This window comes from Oryzias latipes, chromosome 7 (assembly GCF_002234675.1).
Source record: "Oryzias latipes chromosome 7, ASM223467v1".
Lineage (NCBI taxonomy): Eukaryota > Metazoa > Chordata > Actinopteri > Beloniformes > Adrianichthyidae > Oryzias > Oryzias latipes.
Genome location: NC_019865.2, coordinates 22,084,849 through 22,102,758, shown reverse-complemented (window position 1 = coordinate 22,102,758; position 17,910 = coordinate 22,084,849). Strand labels below are relative to the sequence as shown.

Sequence of the window (17,910 nt, the reverse complement as noted above, 5' to 3'; positions counted from 1 at the left end):
TAGTATTGGTGGGAATTGTGGGAGTTTCCTCTCATTATTGTCCAGGTGTGCAGGTAAGTGTGAACTAGCTCAGTTTCACTTCATGACAATGGCAGTGCCCAGGAAGTGAGATTAACATTTACGTTTTGCCAAGTTGATTAATTGGAAAAAAAACTTGCCATGGGAATCCTCCTGTCCCTCCTGTCTACCAGAGAAAATGACCAAAATCTTTCCCATGAAATGTCTCTGTGAAAAAGACAGGAAGCAATACAAATAGTGGAATATTATACTTCCTTTGTCTTTCATAAATTGTGTTTAGTATTTTATCAATGAGTCGGAAGAAGTAACTGTTCCTCCTACTCGTTTAAGTAGAATCAGGAATGTTTTGCAATCAAGGACTTTATTGTAAACCTGAAAGAAGCCTTGAAAGAATTCCTTTAGAACTTAAGTGGAAATTAACCAATAATTACACTGTTTTTGCACATAAGTCAAAGTAAAAAAGACTCAACAGTTTAAGTGCAAACTTCTTTAGTGTTGTTTTTGTTTTTCTGATTCTACACTGTTCTTCAGTTATGAAGATTCAGTAACTATTACTCTACTTTTATAGAAGATGCAACACCTTTATGGTTAATATGCCATTGAAAGATAATAACATGCAAAACAATAACCTGAGTAAAAATAATCTTGTTTAAAATAACGTGACACTTTATGTGTTTTAGTTGCATTGGTGTAATACTTGGGGGGGGGGGGGGGGGGTCCAACATAGAAAGAAATAATCAACAGACGAGGCAGTAATCCACTTCTTAATAAAAAATAAAAAACAAAAGTAAATTCAAACGAAAATACAAATGGATATTGAAGCAGAAGATGGTTTTAAATTTGGGTTAGGTTAACACGCCCTATAACATGGATTTCCAATAAAATATTTGAAAAGGTGGTGGTTTTAATGTCACTGCGTTGCTGAGGATCACTCATTCCTCGATCACTCCATTTACTTAACCAGATTCACTAAACAAAGTGGTATGCGTTTAAAAGAATAGTATTATTACTGTTTAACACAATAAAAAAAGCACTGTGCCCCGAAACAGAAGACAAACGTCACTGTGGGGCCATTTACCCAGAACAGAAGCTCATGAAACCCAGCCGTTCTTGAACTCACCGCCGTTTGCTCCGGAAATACTTGTGCGTTGTTGTTGTGAATGGTGAGCATGGACACCTATGCGCCAAAACATTCCAACAAAAGGTTAGAAAATACTTTAAACACGAATTTTTAATGAGTCCATTTTTAAAGATATGACAAAATCTGCTTAGCGTTGTGTGAATTTAGTGTAAACACGGACGGTGGAAGCATTTTTTTATTTATTTATTTTTACCAACAATGCTAACTTTTAGCGAAATGAACCAACCGTTACTCACAGCTAGCCTTAGCTAGATTATTCTGATGTGACATTAAGAGTTTAGGCGCGAACGCCTAATTCTTTTTGATAAATGCATATATAGTACGATTTATTTGAGCTCTTTTTGTTTTAGCTAAAGATTTCTTTGTGAATTAGGTTCGGTTGAGCTTTCTCGGAGGCAGCGCCCGGTGGGGAATTTCGCCTTTATTTGACGCACGACGTGATCAATGTGTAAATCTGACCTTCATTTGCAGGTTGCTGCTGTAGCTTTTCCCCAGCATGAACTTTGAAGGTCTCGATGCAGGGATGGGGGAATTCCCACCAAACCTTCACGGGACTCTTGACGCGGGACTGGAGCCTTCCATGGACCCTCACCTAAACCCCAGTTTACTCCAGGGTGTGGAGCTGGAAGCGGAGGGCCTCACCATGACGGTTCCCGAGCCTGTGCACATGATGGAGGGAATTTTCTCTGAGCTCCACAGTGTTGTGTCAGAAGTGGGCATCCCAGTCACTGCAACACATTTTGATAACCAGGAAGAAATGCTCTGGATGGGAAACCACAGAGTGAGCGCATATGCAAACTGTGTACATTGTTTCTATAGGAACTCGGCTCTAAAACTGAACTGATTTACCACTGTTTTCTGGTATTCTTAGGGTCATGTAACATCGTTCTTTGGGCCTACAATGGGACGTTATTCATCTTTCCAAGTGCACGCTGCAGATGACATCCGGCACATACAGAGTTTGGAAACAGGAGTGCTCTTCCTTTCCAAATCCAACCTCAAATGCTACACGCGTGGCGGCCTGTTTATGTTTGATTATCCGTAAGTGGATGTGTGGATGTGTAACATTAACATGGTAACTAAAATATTTATTATGCACGTAAGTCTGGAAACAGCCTGGCGTCATAATGTATTAGAAGATATTTTTATGTACATATTTAAGTGAGCAGACAACATTTGTGTTCAGAATGGAGGAGGGAGCGGACATGCATAGTCTCCTCATGACCGGCAACAACACGCTCCTCATGGGTGGGCTGCAAAACTATGTTGCTGAAGTTGACTTGAATACGGTTCAAGAAACTCAAAAGGTGAGTAACAGACTTTCTTTTTAGTTCCTAAGTGCTATATGCAACAGGACCTGCTTAAAAGACCAAATCCGATGAAAATTGTGTTTTTGTCATTTGTTTTTACAATTTCTTGTGACATTTATCAGATGGATGACATATATTAAGAAACTTAGGCTACGTTCACACTCCAGGGCTTAATGCTCAATTCCGATTTTTTGAAAAAATCAGATTTTTTTTTACAAGGCTGTTCACATTTCCAATTAAATGTGAACCTTTGTGATCTCCTGTGTGACCGTGAAATGACCCAGAAGTGACCCGCATGCGCAGAAGAGTTCTCAATGGTGAACGACGTCACTTGTTGTTTGCAGAAGTAGCTAACGTTAACAATGGAATTTCAACAACAGTGTTATCAACAGCGGAGCTCTTTTTGCATTGTTACATTTATTTTCACAAAGGAGCCAGCACAATTACAATCTTCTCATTTTAAGAAGGCATTGGAGCCGGGATCGTCTGTATCCTCTGTTGTGTAAAGGGGATGTGTATGTGTTTGGGGCTGCACACGTGTGTGTGTGTGTGTGTGTGTGTGTGTGTAAGAGACAGGACAGAGCGCGTGCAGCGAGGTAGAGAATGAGGGGGGCAGTGGGGGCGCGCATTCATGTTGTATGTTAAAGGAGGAAGGAGAACGAGAATTAAAGAAGGTTTCCCCCAGAATAAATGCTATTGACTCTTTCTTAACCCGCTCTGGAGAATCTGAGGGTCCGAACGGGGAAGTGAACCCCTAAGGAGGATCCGCCTTCTGCCCTGGAGAAGGTCTCCCCCGCGCTTCTGACTAATTAAAAGCTGAATTAAACCTTGACAGTGGATGAGGCCCTCACATCCTCAGGTAGGCTGATCCACAGACGAGGCCCGTAGTTTCTAAATGAGGCCTCGCTGTGGTTTTTTTCCTGACCTTAGGATCTTTAGCAGCCCGCCTGAGGATCTAAGGGCTCTGGGAGGTTCATAAGTTAAAAGCAAATCTTATATAAAAGAAGGACCAAGACAATGAACACTCTTGTAAACTATTAAAAGAATCTCAAAATCAATCCTGAAGCTGACAGGGAGCCAGTGCAGAGATTTTAAGATCGGTGTAATGTGTTCCCTCTTCCTGGTTCTCGTTCAAAGGCGTGCAGCAGAGTTCTGGACCAGCTGCAGGCGAGATGCAAAAGAAAGCCGCAAAAATTACGCTTTCATCAGTAGCCCTGTAAAATTACTGTAATATTTGTTTTTCATAGCTGTCTTTGTTTATTTGTCTTGTGGTTTAAAAATCTGCTGGACGATGAACAAACTTCTTAATATCTTTCTAGGTGTAAAATAAAGCAATCAAAGTTGTTTGGAAAATAACTTTTCAATCCTTTAATAGATTCTCATGAATTTTATTTTTTTCCTTAAGTAAATGCTGCTTTCCCTCCTGTCAATGTGTTAATGCAGACCTTAATGCTCTGGACAGTGATATGTTAATATGTTGATACTCAAAAGGGATTTTATTTTACCCAAAGGTGTCTGCACAGTTTGCACGGCGTTCTCCTTGTGTGTGTTTGGGTTTTCTCTGGGCCAGCTTCCACCCACGGTCCAAAAACATGCTTCTTAGACTGATTGGTGACTCTAAACTGTGCCTTGGTGTGAATATGAGACGATGGCATGGGGAACTGTCCAGGGTATATCCCGCTTTTGGCCAACAGTAGCTGGGATAGGCTCCAGCAACCCAGTGACCCTAAACAGAAAGAGTGGATGGACGATGTCTGTATTCTGGAGAGTTTTTTTTTACCACAATATAGAAATTGCAGTGTCATATTTTTCTTCATCAAAGGTTTCTTACTTTTCTACAAGAATGGGTCAAATATTTTCAGGTCAAAATGTGTTTCCCTGTCTTTTTTTTTTACTCTCCAGTTCACCGTGGACATACCCGGAGTGGCCATAATGCGGCAAAGCAATCGTTTCTTCTTCTGCGGCCACACTTCTGGCAAAGTAAGGAAGTATCAAAACATCTGCTTCCTAAGGCTTTTTCCTTTTTTTTTAACTTCCCACTCATGTTGAACCCCTGTTGAAACAGGTAACCCTTCGTGACCTTCGCACTTTCAAGATGGAACACGAGTTTGATGCGTTCTCCGGAAGCCTGTCAGACTTTGACGTTCACGGGAACCTTCTGGCGGCATGTGGGTTCTCCAGCCGTGGATTGAACGGGTTATCTTGCGACCGTTTCCTCATGGTCTACGACCTTCGGATGATGCGGGCTGTTACTCCGCTTCAAGTTCACGTGGATCCCCTTTTCCTGCGCTTTATCCCCACTTACACTTCACGTCTTGTGATCATCTCACAGACAGGTCTTTCACTTAAGATTTTATGACGATCTTTAGATGTTTAGTTTTTAACCAGTTTTAGGTGATCTGATCATGTTTGCTTTCTTTGTCCTGCAGGTCAGTGTCAGTTCTGTGAGCCCACTGGACTTGCTAATGTGGCGGATATATTTCACGTCAATACTGTCGGCCAGCTGCTCATGAGTTTTGACGTATCGTCCAGCAAACAAGCCTTAGGCTTTGGGGATTCAGGGGGCTGTGTGCATCTATGGACCGATGTTCCAGAGGTGTCTTTCAACGACTACTCTCGGGAGACGGAGTTTGCTCTGCCCTGCCTGGTGGACACACTGCCCCAGCTGGACTGGAATCACGACCTACTGCCCCTCTCCCTCATCCCGTTACCCCTGACCAGCACTGAGCCGCTACTGTCGGACTGGCCCACATCTCTGGCTGCACCACGTCCCAGGTAACACAGACAGAAAGGTAGCATATACTTGTCCTGAACCCCAAGCTGAATTTGAATATTCTTTTGAAAGCATGTACTCATGACCTGTTGATAGATACGTTAAACTGGAACTACAGACTGCAGTGCAAGGAAAATATAAGGGAAGTGGGAAATAACTAAAGCGCAGACAGCAGCGTTGATGTTCTTTTTGTTTTCTGTTTAATGCGAAAAAAGCAGAAAAAAAGAAAGAAACTTTCCACTCAATCAGTTTAGATGCTTTTTAGATGCACTCAAGAAAGAAATAGAGTCCAAACAATGTTTCACTCATAACATTTATTGTCTCATTACCATTCACTCCACTCAGTATTGTAGCTTTCACTGCCACTTAACACACATGTCATTGATTATACATTTGTGTTATAAAATGTGTCCTTCATTAGGCGTATTTTGTGATTAAAAAACTGAACTATACCTGACTCAAACACTACACCAGTAGTAATAATAAGGTATGTAAGACAAATCTTCATTTCTGTTTTATCTACCTGAGTGTTGTCATAAACCAATCACTGCACTGTTCTGCAAATGCTTACGTTTTTTTTTTTTGCTGAATATTTTCAAAACCTTTAATTGTTGCCTGGAAGCTCATCACTCTTGTTGAGCTGGGAAAAGTGTCATGATGAGGGCTAGAGGTCAGCATAGAGACTTGATGCACAGATTTGTCCGTGTTGGATTTCAGTGTTATTGTCTTTAGGTGCAGTGAGGATGAAGATGTTGTTTGGAACAGGATGTTGAAGAAAACACATCGACACAGTACTGTTTTTCTGGGTTTTGATGTGTTTTCTTCAGAAGTGAGTTCCACATTCTGTCCCAGGATCTCATTTCCAATGTTTTGCTCAGCTACAGTCATCCGCACCACCTTCTCTTTGTATTCCACCGAAAACGGTGGCGTGTGAAAATTCCAACTAGATGCCAGAGGGCCTTTATTTTTGTTGCAGTGTTCACTTAAACTTTCCTTAAAAAAATCTTGGTCTTTCCAACAGGCGAGCTCCCCCTGTGGACCCGGAAATCCTGCGAACTATGAAAACCGTCGGGTTCATCGGTTATGCAGCAAATCCTCGGACACGTCTTCGGAACCAGGCAGGAGTTTCATTTAACTCATCCTTTTATCATCCATTTAAAAGTCTATTTCATAGTTGATCTTGACATTTGAGTAATCTTTTTACTAAATGAATTTTTAATGGCAATATTTTTGTGTTATATTGGTTAACTGGAACATGGTTTGGTGGTTGCAGGTTCCCTATAAGATTAAGGATGCAGAGCTTGATTACGATAATTACAAGCAGGTCCCCGAGTCACCAATTGGGCGCGACGAGGAGCCACACCTCTGCATGGTTTTGAAGAAGTACAGAAAGGTTGTGCTTGCTGTTTCCTTTTACAAAAAAATGACTGTTTTGTCACGTCATGTTTGATTTTTTTGGGTCTGTCTAACGGGGATGTCTGTTGTTTCTTAGGTCACAATTAAATATTCCAAACTTGGACTGGAGGACTTTGATTTCAAACATTACAACAAAACCTTATTTGCTGGCCTTGAGCCTCACATTCCCAATGCATACTGTAACTGCATGATTCAGGTACAGCGATTTTCAAGCCTGATTTGATTTGAGAAGCCAGTTGATTAACCCCTTTTTTTTTGGCCTCTTTAGGTGTTATATTTTCTGGAGCCAATCCGGTGTCTAGTGCAGAATCATTTATGCCAAAAGGAGTTTTGTTTGGCCTGTGAGCTTGGCTTTCTCTTCCATATGTTAGATTTGTCTCGAGGAAACCCTTGTCAGGTAATTATTTATTTTAGTTTTGCTATAATCACCTTTAAACACTTCAGTCGCTTTGTCATGTCAGTTTTTTAATTCTTTGCTCAGGCTAGTAACTTTCTCCGAGCGTTTCGCACCATCCCTGAAGCCTCAGCTCTGGGTCTGATCCTCTCGGACTCCGATGAGCAAACGGGCAAAGCCAAACTGGGTCGCCTCATCCAGAGCTGGAATCGCTTCATACTCACCCAGCTCCACCAGGAGACGCAGGAGCAGGAGGGTCCACAGGCCTACCGGGGAGCTAGCAGCAGGTCTGAGCAGACTCCAGAAACACACCGGAGCCGTCGGCGTTCTGGGATCAAGAATAAACGCTGTATTTATTTCTGCAGCTCTTTGGGCTCCTCCGTGGAATCCGTCATTGGAAAGCTGTTCGGCTGTGAGGTGGAGAACAGCAGTTTGTGCCGCTGTGCAAAGGAAACGGTCCGCTCATCCCTCACGCTGCTCTTTACCATGCACTACCCTGAACAGAACTCTCAGGGTGAGTTCAAGGTGCTTTTTTCAAATTCATAGGTGTGAATCCTCCCATTGTTCGCCAACAGAACATGACAATTCCTCAACTTCCCTTCCCTTTGACTCTACAGAAAAAGTGATAAAGGAGCATGACTTTGCTGAAATCCTGAAGAAGAGCATCTGTCTGGAGCAGAGCACTCAGGCGTGGTGTGAGAACTGTGAGAAGTATCAGCCTACGGTGAGTGACAGCTTGTACTCACACATAGAGGGAGCTGAAACACAAGTGTAGTGTGATGACAATGAGCATGTGTCTCTCTTTAGGTGCAAACACGCAACATCAGATGTTTGCCAGACGTTCTGGTCATCAATTGTGAGGTGAACAGCGCTAAAGAAGCTGAATTTTGGAAGGTTCAGGCAGAGGTAAGGATTTTTCACTCCGTCACATAATCTTTTGTTATCTTTATTGCTGATTGGACTCATGAATAATCGAAACAATTTGAAATGTTGGTTACTTTGATAGTATGCATTCAATAAGGCCATGCAGAAAGAGGCAAAGGATACTTCAAAACTTGATGAAGCTCCTCCACCCATGCCCAGCGAGTGGTGTTTGGAGTAAGATCTCTTTTCAATTTATGTCTTTTTTTTATCAGCTTTGTAGATCAGATGTAATTGTCTGTCATTTTGGTGTAGTGGGGAGGAATTATGCAGCATGGAGGGCTTGACGATTGACACCCGGGCAGAGGATCTGCGGCATGTTTGGATCCCCCTAACGCTAAAGATGTCCATTAGCAAGAGTCAGGGTCTGGAGATCAGCAGCTGTTCTGAGGGAGACGAGGTAAGGAGAGCTTCATCCTGAGTTTGACGTCCCTTTAAAGAGCTTTTGACACTTTTTCTGTTTAGTTAAGTGCTACTGAAGAGGAGGAGGGCGCCTCTCTGTATGACCTGGTGGTCACAGTGCCTCACATTCAGGATGGACGTACAGGAGGAAACCTGGTTGCGCATATCAAAGTTGGTGAGACTTACCATCAAAGAAAAGAGGTGGGTTTTGAGTTAGAAACCAGAATCCTAAATGTTATTCTGTTCAATGATTTTGAGTTCCAGAACAATAAATGTGTTTCAGGGAGTCACACATCAGCAGTGGTACCTCTTCAACGATTTCTTAATTGAGCCCATTGACAAGGTAAATATCTGCCCTTTTTTCTAAGTTTTGTAATGCATTTGCTGAAAAAAAATGTTGTTTTTTTTTGTTTCTTTGGTGAAGACTGAAGTTGCACAGTTTGATGTGAGCTGGAAGGTCCCTGCCATCCTGTATTACGCCAAGAGGAACTATCACACCAAATACGACCTCCGCAGTGAGTTGAGGGTCTCAAATGCACTGTTTCCTTAAGTTCCTCTGCTACATTCAGGTGTTTCAGGCCTCCATGCTTTCTTTCGTTTTGTGCAGTTAAAAATCCTATAGATGCCAGCGTGCTGCTGACCGAGGCCTCTCTGGCTCGGAAGCAGAGGAAGAGTCACGCCACCTTCATCCCTCTTATGGTCAGTGAGATGCCCCAGGCGGGTGACCTGGTGGGGCTGGACGCAGAGTTTGTAACTCTTAATCAGGTCCGTCTTCTACTTTTACTCAATCTGATGTGCCTTTTACTCCGTGTCTAACAAATTAACTCGCAGCGATCTGACAGCTACAATTATCTTGCAAGAGCTGGGGCAGCTGAAAAATAAAAATTGTTTGGTTTTGTAAACTTCACTTGAGAAACAAGAAACAATAAACAAGTTTAAAAACTCAGTTAGTACTAATAATACATTTTATTTGTAATTCTCGTGTTCTCCCTACCATGACAAAGGTGGATAAAGGTGGAAAGATTTCATGTAATCCATGGACACCAGTGAAGATCACAAAACATTGAAGAAAAAAGGTTCAGAGCACTGTCTAGTGGGTCTAGATGACCCAACTCCCAATGTTAAAGTGCCTAGGATAGCACAAGGGTTACAGAAAAATAAGCTCAAATGTGCATTGCTAATTCTCTATTTATTCAAATCATTGTGAATCAAAAGCAGACAATAAATGATGTTGGAAAAAGACTGTAGCAGTGATGTAGAAACTACAACAGCAGGTTCCTGCTCTGCTCCATTCTGAAGCATCCACTTGCAGACAGATAGATTCACGTACGTCTTTGTTTTCCTCGTCTGAGCTGGAATCTGGATCAAAGCTGTACGGCTGCTGCTGACAGGTTTTGTTAGGTTGGGGTCGTGAGGGCTGTAAGCTAGCAGGAGAGCTCGTAAACAGATGGATGACGGGATGTGGAGGTCTCGCCCACAGCTCAGAGTTGAATTTCTAATGAACTGCTGCTGCTCTGCAGAAACTGTCCTTGAAAATGTCACAGGTTTTTTTTTGTTTTGGCTTAAAAAAAACATCATAATTAAAAGATCAGTAGGTATGCTTTTACCATAGGTCAAAAGATGGTCAGGGTAACAAAAAAATCACTATCTGTTATTTGCTAATTATAATACAAAAATGTAAAGAATTTTAGTGCAAAGAATAAAGTCTCCATTTTGCACCTATTAACTGTGATAGGCTGAATGAAAAAAACATTGTAATGGCAGTAAAAAGGGCAGAGAGCTGCAGAACCTGGCTCTCTTCATCCCCTTGAATGTAAATGAGTGAACAAAGCCTCTCATTGTCACATTGAATGAAGAAACTTCAGGACTAAACTGTTTTTAGAGCCAGTCAAACCTCAGTACCTGCAAACACAATACTATGTATCCTCAGTGTGATTATGGTTAAAAAGAAAAGTTAAAATATTGTTTCTAGATCAATAGAAGACAAAATTATAATACACAGTGACGTCATTGTTCACGACATTAGACCTCTTTGTATTAAATACTTGTGTTTTTTTTATTTTTATGTAAAGATGTTTTTTTGACTTCCATTTTTATCTTAGATTTTTCTTATCTCTGCTCTGCTCTCTGGTAAAACAACACATAATCTAATCTGGTCAGATGACACCGAGCCTAACCTTTAGGTGGTAAGTTTCTGAGTTGAAATGCGCTGACTGTGCGTCCGCAGGAGGAGGCAGAGCTGCGCAGCGACGGCACCAAGTCCACCATTAAACCCAGTCAGATGTCTGTGGCCAGGATCACATGTGTGAGGGGCCAGGGGGCCAACGAGGGAATTCCCTTCATTGATGACTACATTTCCACTCAAGAGCAGGTCAGATAGAGGAAAAGTATAAACGGCTTACAGGAAAGACGTCAAATTCACAAAGTATTTATTGATAATTTTACCTAATTGGTATTCAGTCCTGATATTCAGTCCACAGTTGTGTGTGTTTGTGTGTCTGTCATGTGTTTGCTTTGTTACTGTTGCCTTCGTGCTCATAGAGCAGAATAAAAATATAAACACAAACGTAGCAGGATAAACTGCAATGCAGAAAATGAGCATTCATTGGAGTAAAGCTTGGCAGATGAAGGGAGGGAGTGTTTGCCGATACATGATCCCTTGTACAGCTAACGCTGATGTTTGCTCTTCCAGGTTGTTGACTACTTAACACAGTATTCTGGCATCAAACCAGGAGACCTGGATGCTAAAATCTCCTCAAAGCATCTGACCACACTGAAGTCCACCTACCTGAAGCTGCGCTTCCTCATCGACACAGGGGTTCGCTTCGTCGGCCATGGCTTACAGAAAGACTTTCGGGTCATTAATTTATTGGTGAGTTGAACCTTATTCAGATTCTGTTCAGCTGAAGGTTCTGCAGAGGTAAAGTCATTATATGCTGTTTACCTGATGTTGGACAGGTTCCAAAAGACCAAGTTGTCGACACCGTCTACTTGTTTCATCTGCCCCGCAAGAGGATGATTTCTCTGAGATTCCTGGCTTGGTATTTTCTGGGTAAATTTCAAAGATCCTCAATCACACAGTAATGGTAGCAAGAGAATCGTTCTTTGTCTTAGTTCAGAAAATGTGTTCAACCCTGTAAAGCCCTCTACATCAGAGAGTCTTGGTTTTTAAATGATGTTTTTAAACGCTTTGATGAAACAACTTTGCAAAATCGTTTTAAATTGTATCTCATTAGCATGATCCAAACTTTCTTTAACCTTTGTGCTATCTTAGATGACCCCACCCTTACATTGACATGTTCTCACAACCATGACAAAGGTGGATAAAGGTGGAAGGATTTCATGTAATCCATGGACACCAGTGAAGATCACAAATCATTGAAGAAAAAAGTTTTAACGCACTGTCTAGTGGGTCTAGATGACCCAACTCCAAATGTTAAAGTGCCTAGGATAGCACAAGGGTTACAAACCCACTGTATAGAACCTGGTCCATGTTTTTTGACCTGTAGTTCACCACCAATCCACAAGGGGCAGTAGTGTTTCCACTTTTGCCGAAAAAACTTTCTAAATTTTATGGTGAGAACAACTCATCTATTATTATTCATTTTAAATGACTACTTGCTGTATTGACAGAATGCAAAAAATGTTGATAATTCATTTTTTATAAAACGGTTACACCACGTTAAAACGTGTGAATCAAATCTGAGTCGGTGGGTAAATAATGATTTTTTTTTCCCAGCACACTCATGTTAATATTTTTGCATCTTAAACTAACATAGTTGTGAGAAAAAACTTACCAAATCACCCACGAATAATAATATTATCTATATATCATAAAAATACAATAAAAATATCAATACAGCATGTAGTCATTTTAAGTCATTTAAAAGCCCTTCTACTGCCCCTAGCGGAATAATGGTGAACTACAGGTCAGAAAACATGGACCAGGTTCTATACAGTGGGTTTTTAAAGAAAGTTTGGATCACGCTAATGGGATGGAAGTCTCAGAAATGCCTGTGTCAAATAAAAAACAAATGGTTATATCAGGTTAAGAACGAAAAAATCAAACAGACAAACATTAAACAACAGAGGGAGTGATCAGCTCGGTCTAAAAGCTTGCCAGTCTGTTTCTGTCGTCAGTGTTGACGTCTTTTGGTAGTTCAGTTCTTTGCAGGCAGGATTTGCTGCAGAAAAGGATTGATTTATGACCTGAGCTGCATGAATGTACATGGAATCTGTCCTCCCTCAACAAATATTTAACCTCTGGTATAGCACCGATACCTCAAAAGGTGAAGCAGAGTTTGATTAAGTTTGTCAGTCTTTGAAACAGAAGTGTGAAGTGGATAAACAAAAACCTAAAGAGTTCTGTCTTTACTCACCTTTAGCATCAAACAGCAGCTAAACAGTGAATTTGATCTGCATTCAAAATAGATTCTGAAAAATTCTTTAATGGAAGGTTATTCCTTTCAGTAAACAACAATAATGAACTTTTGATAAAGCCTTTAATCTAATGTTTAAGCTTATCATTGCTTTTTCTCAAAATCAGTTATTACAGATGGTTGATTGCATTCTGGAAACAAAAACTATTTAGCATTATTTCCTTCATAGTTCTTAAATCCATCCTAGTGTTGAGGAAAAAGGGTGCAAGACAATTATCGTGGGGGGAACATTTTTCATTTAATCTACCTTTTCAGAATATCTGGCTTCCTTTTATTCCACATCAATAACAATAATATATTAAAGCAGGATCATGAAGTGAAGGATGATCTGACATTTCCTGAAGAAAAACAGTACAAAGGCAGCAATAAACCTCTTTTCTCTGAGTTTGAGGAAATATCCCGGAAGGACAGATCCAGCCACTTCAAACTGCAGGAAGTCCGAATATTCCGCATCAACATCAATAATTTGTATTTTGTAAATGTCGCTTTACCGTCAGCACAGCTCTTGATTTTAGCTGCTTTTATTTCCCTGTTCGCCAAACACTGGCACTGCGCAGGAGTTGGAACGATGCCATGGGAATTCTGAAAACGAGTCATTTCTTGTTGACTTTGGGATGTCTGCAGATCTCAACATCCAGGGAGAAACCCATGACAGCATAGAGGACGCTCGCACTGCTCTGCAGCTTTACAAGAAGTACCTGGAACTGAGCCATGGAGCCGGGAAAGATGAAATGAGAAAGGTCCTGAAGGGACTGTATGAAAAAGGCAGACAGCTTGACTGGAAAGTACCAGAATCGGACGCGGGAGACGGTCAAGGTACTACAAAGCGTGATGTGATGCATACAGGTGTTCATCTGGGCACTATGCTGTTCCCAGAGAAAAGTCACCATCCGAATAAACATGATGTCAAAAAGCCTCCCAAGATTTAGTAGCAGCTGCTTAGAAAAAAGCAGTCTGATTGCAGAAAGGACCAAACCTTTTTGATTTACAGATGAGTCTTAGGAAAGCTTCTTGGCGTGGAATTTGACACGTGAGATTGAACCTGTTCAGGTACAATAAATGAGGCTCCTCAGCTGTTTCATTTCATGTCTGACACAAGAATCATCAGCATTTAGGTTGCAGAAATGAGCTGATTACCTGCATACATATTTAATGTGATGGACTTTTTCATGTTTGTTTTCTGGGGGAGCAGCATTTGACCCGGTTTTTTAAATATTTAAGAAATGATGCTGAACAGAGGTGTTCTTCTGCCTGCAGGCGCTGCTGTGTTTCCCTCTGTGATGGGCCTGTGAGGCGGCCCGAGATCCGCCGTCACTCTGGATCCATTCCCACTCACTCCTCTTTAATTCACTCTTCTGGTTTATACTTATTTACATAATTTTCATGGATGTCTGGAATTTACAGCCTAGCCCCCCCCCCCCGACGACTCCATCACCAACAAACCAATTCTTGTCATCCACACTTCTCCTCTCTTAAAGATTTTAAGTTTAAAGATTTTGTATTTTATGGTTTTGTATTTTTTACTTGTGGGCTTTTTGATGCTTATAAATAAAGGGCAGCATGACTGTTGTAAAATGGTGTTTGATATGAGAGAAGTGAGTATGAAGTATAAAGCAGATTCATTACTGCACATGTATGAATTCATTCATTTGTCCAAATTGAACCCCTTCAGTAGTTTTAGTGGAGCTAATTTTCTACCATGTCCCACTCCAATCATCTTTTGATCTATTTTAAAAGCGTTTCCAGTGGTCTTTAAATTAGGATGATAATGTTTTTAGAAAATAATTTTAAAAAATACAGTGGCTCAGGAAAATGCAGCCTTTATGAGAGCCTGCAGAACCGTGTCCAAACATTGACTAACAGTTGTCTTCCTTGTTAACCCTTGTGCTATCTTAGATGACCCCACCCTTACATTGACGTGTTCTTCCTACCATGACAAAGGTGGATAAAGGTGGAAAGATTTCATGTAATCCATGGACACCAGTGAAGATCACAAATCATTGAAGAAAAAGGTTCAGAGCACTGTCTAGTGGGTCTAGATGACCCAACTCCCAATGTTAAAGTGCCTACGATAGCACAAGGGTTACCCATGACAGAGGTCAAAGGTTTCGGGTAGATCTTCACCAGGTTTGCACTGTAGCTGCTATTCTGGTTCGTTCTAGGTTGCAGATCTTCTCAAGAGCTGTGATGTTCTGGGAAACAGACTTTCAACTCCCTCCACGGATGAAGACGGGAAAAAGTCACACCTTGCATCCTCCCATTTTTATGTTTTTAGTTACTGTTTATAAGGTAGATGTAAAAAAAAAGTATTAGCTGGTTATCTGCCTTGTACTTCCTGTGCTTGAGGATAAAGGGACCAAATCCCACCAACCATGGCTCCATTGCACTGCTGCCTCTTCATTTTAGAGTCCATGTAAAGATTATTCATTTGCTTCTAAGTGCATTGCTGAACTGCTGACATCAGGCCCAGCGCCTGATGTCAGGTGACCAGCTTCTCCTGGAGGTCCAGGAGCTGGTTCCTTATATTAGTGAACATTAATTTAAGATCAAAGCACTTTGGAAAAAAAATCAGGAAAAACTGAAATCATTTCTAAATTTAAATAGAACAAAACTGATAGCAGTTTTCTGCTCAGCTTAATTAATGTCAATAAGCTGAAGGTACAGTATTTCATCCATCCATCCATCCATCCATTTTCAGTAAGAATCTTAATTGAAACCTAATTACTTATTTTAGTTACTCACTCTACTTCTTTATAAATCTAATATGCAATTCTTTACAGAATTGTAAAAAAAATTGTATGCAAAATCTCGTGATTTACAATTCTTTCCACCTGAAATATTTTAAAAGCGATACATTTATTTAACCTATTCATATTTTCTATCACAGCAATTAGTATAAATAAAAACAGGTGAAAACATAAATTTGTTTTTATTTTGCTCTTAACTTCCAAAAATATTTGTAATTTTTTTGTTAAATTGGGTACTGAATAAATATTTTAATAAATGGTACAATAAATCATTAGATTCCATAATTGTCTTTGCCATGAAAAATGTCTTAACCCTGTCACTGCCAACACAACCAGGAAACAGTTTATTGAAAAAATAGATTGTGTGTTTTACTCCCCCAAGGTAATAATAGCAGAAAAACTTTTTTCTTTTTTTTTTGTCTTGGTTGGGTAGTTTAAAGGTCAAACAGCAGGCAAAGGTAAATACATTGCAAACAGCAATCTGGATAAAAACAAGGAATAACAGTTTTAAGCTTTAAACTTTAAAGCTAATTGAAATGAAATAAATGGATGAACTTTTTGTGATTCTGTGATTCCAACATCCCCAATATCCCTTGTGCTATTCTAGGCACTTTAACATTGGGAGTTGGGTCATCTAGACCCACTAGACAGTGCTCTGAACCTTTTTTCTTCAATGATTTGTGATCTTCACTGGTGTCCATGGATTACATGAAATCTTTCCACCTCAATCCACCTTTGTCATGGTAGGGAGAACACGTCAATGTGAGGGTGGGGTCATCTAAGATAGCACAAGGGTTAAAAAGCAAAGATCTTGACGTTTTCTGCTGTGATCAATAGGAAAACTAATTCTTCTTAAGCACATTGAGGTATTTTGTCTATCAAGGTCTTCGATGGTTTTTCTACTGTGTGGCTACAGAATCATCCATCCTCTGCTCCAGCTAGTCTTTCTTGTTCCTGATGTAACTCCTTGTTGTAAGGTTTGTGCCTTAAAGTTCTGCATGTATGCAGATCAGAAATGTTGCTTTTCATGCTTGACGGTTAAAGGGGCACAAAGATGGAAAGTGGACTTGTTTTTGGACCCCAAAGGGAAGTAAAACAAACCCACAAATCCTCCACCTACAGTATGTTGTTTAACCTCTCCTATAAACTTCTTTATTCTGGCTGTGTTTTAACTTGTATTTATTTCCCTCCCTTTCTGTCTTTATTTTTATATATTTCGCTTTATTGAGACCCTCAAAAACTTCATCAATGTCAGTTAACTATTTGTAATTTAGGTTTGGGTACCAAACTCTTGCCTTCTCAAGTGTAAAGCCTCTGGGAGTAAAACCTTCACTGCCTTGTAAGATTGCATTTTTTTGGGCTGCAAAAATCATTTCGCTCAGGTTTGCTTTAGTAGGAACTGTAAATTTGGGCCTCTTGACTTTTCTGCGCTGTCAGGTTGAGAGACAAATCTAGTCTGTCATTTGTGCTCACATGTACCAGGTAAGTCCAGAATCAGGAGAGAGAGGATTTGAAAAACCCCTTCTCTGAATTGGATTTGAATGGTGCTTTTTACTGGACTTCTGTAACTGTAACTGTAACTGTAACTGTAAAAACCACAGTAGGTGTTTAAAACCACCAGGAAACCTGTAGTGGGGTAAAATACCACGTTTCAGTGGAAAGTAACTGGACTTAGAAAATGCAAGTCAAACTGTTACTCATTAGAATTAACTGTAATTCATTCTAATTAAAAAAACAGAAACTAACCACATGCTTCTTAATCTTGACATTTTGCACTCTTAACATTGCATTCATCTTTTCACACTTCCCTAAATTCACTTAAACATTTGTAATCTCAATATTTTTGTAAAAATAATGCATTCTTTTTGTCAATGAACAGTTTTTGTTAAAGAACAGAAGTTAAGGGTCAATTACAATAATAATCTATTCCAATAGCAGGCATAAACACAAAGTCCTAAATATTAGACTATTTACACTTTAACAAAGTGACTATAGTTACAGAGTGATTTGTATTGTTTAAATAAATGTTCAAAGTAACAGATTTTAATCATATCAATGACCTTTTTAGTAACCAAATCTGCATATATTTTGGATAACTGATCTGCATTTGCCATGTTGATTTCTGAAATAGTTATTTTTACATAATAATTAAGTAATTCATCTTTGTCATGTGCTTTATTGATACTTTATGATTCTTAATTCTATCTGATAAAAGCTAGGAACCGGATAATGATAAATTATGTAATAAAATGGTTACGGTAAAACAGGGGTGGGATTATATAAGTTTGCTTCCTTCTTCTCCCTTTCAAGCAATACTTATTAATATGTCTAATTATCCTAAGTTTGATT

General features: G+C 40.0%; 1 protein-coding gene across 1 annotated transcript; it reads left to right on the top strand.

Moving 5' to 3' along the window:
* The first annotated feature begins 1,136 nt into the window (after positions 1-1,136).
* On the top strand, positions 1,137-14,441 carry pan2 (PAN2 poly(A) specific ribonuclease subunit). The gene is made up of 26 exons (XM_004070974.4): positions 1,137-1,222; positions 1,631-1,940; positions 2,031-2,200; positions 2,346-2,466; positions 4,372-4,449; positions 4,535-4,805; positions 4,899-5,244; positions 6,264-6,360; positions 6,516-6,635; positions 6,735-6,854; positions 6,927-7,055; positions 7,140-7,339; positions 7,418-7,566; positions 7,670-7,776; positions 7,860-7,958; positions 8,059-8,150; positions 8,229-8,373; positions 8,439-8,576; positions 8,659-8,718; positions 8,800-8,890; positions 8,983-9,140; positions 10,603-10,746; positions 11,068-11,247; positions 11,334-11,427; positions 13,439-13,630; positions 14,072-14,441. The coding sequence occupies exons 2-26, from the start codon at positions 1,656-1,658 to the stop codon at positions 14,104-14,106; spliced, it is 3,621 nt and encodes a 1,206-aa protein (XP_004071022.1). The 5' UTR covers positions 1,137-1,222; positions 1,631-1,655; the 3' UTR covers positions 14,107-14,441.
* Positions 14,442-17,910: the final 3,469 nt, after the last annotated feature.

Excerpts from the sequence above, each read along its gene's own strand:
- pan2 (XM_004070974.4), top strand. The coding sequence starts at position 1,656 with ATGAACTTTGAAGGTCTCGATGCAGGGATGGGGGAATTCCCACCAAAC. Across the intron at positions 2,201-2,345 it reads CTGTTTATGTTTGATTATCC|AATGGAGGAGGGAGCGGACA; the intron begins GTAAGTGGATGT and ends ATTTGTGTTCAG. Across the intron at positions 5,245-6,263 it reads CTGGCTGCACCACGTCCCAG|GCGAGCTCCCCCTGTGGACC; the intron begins GTAACACAGACA and ends TCTTTCCAACAG.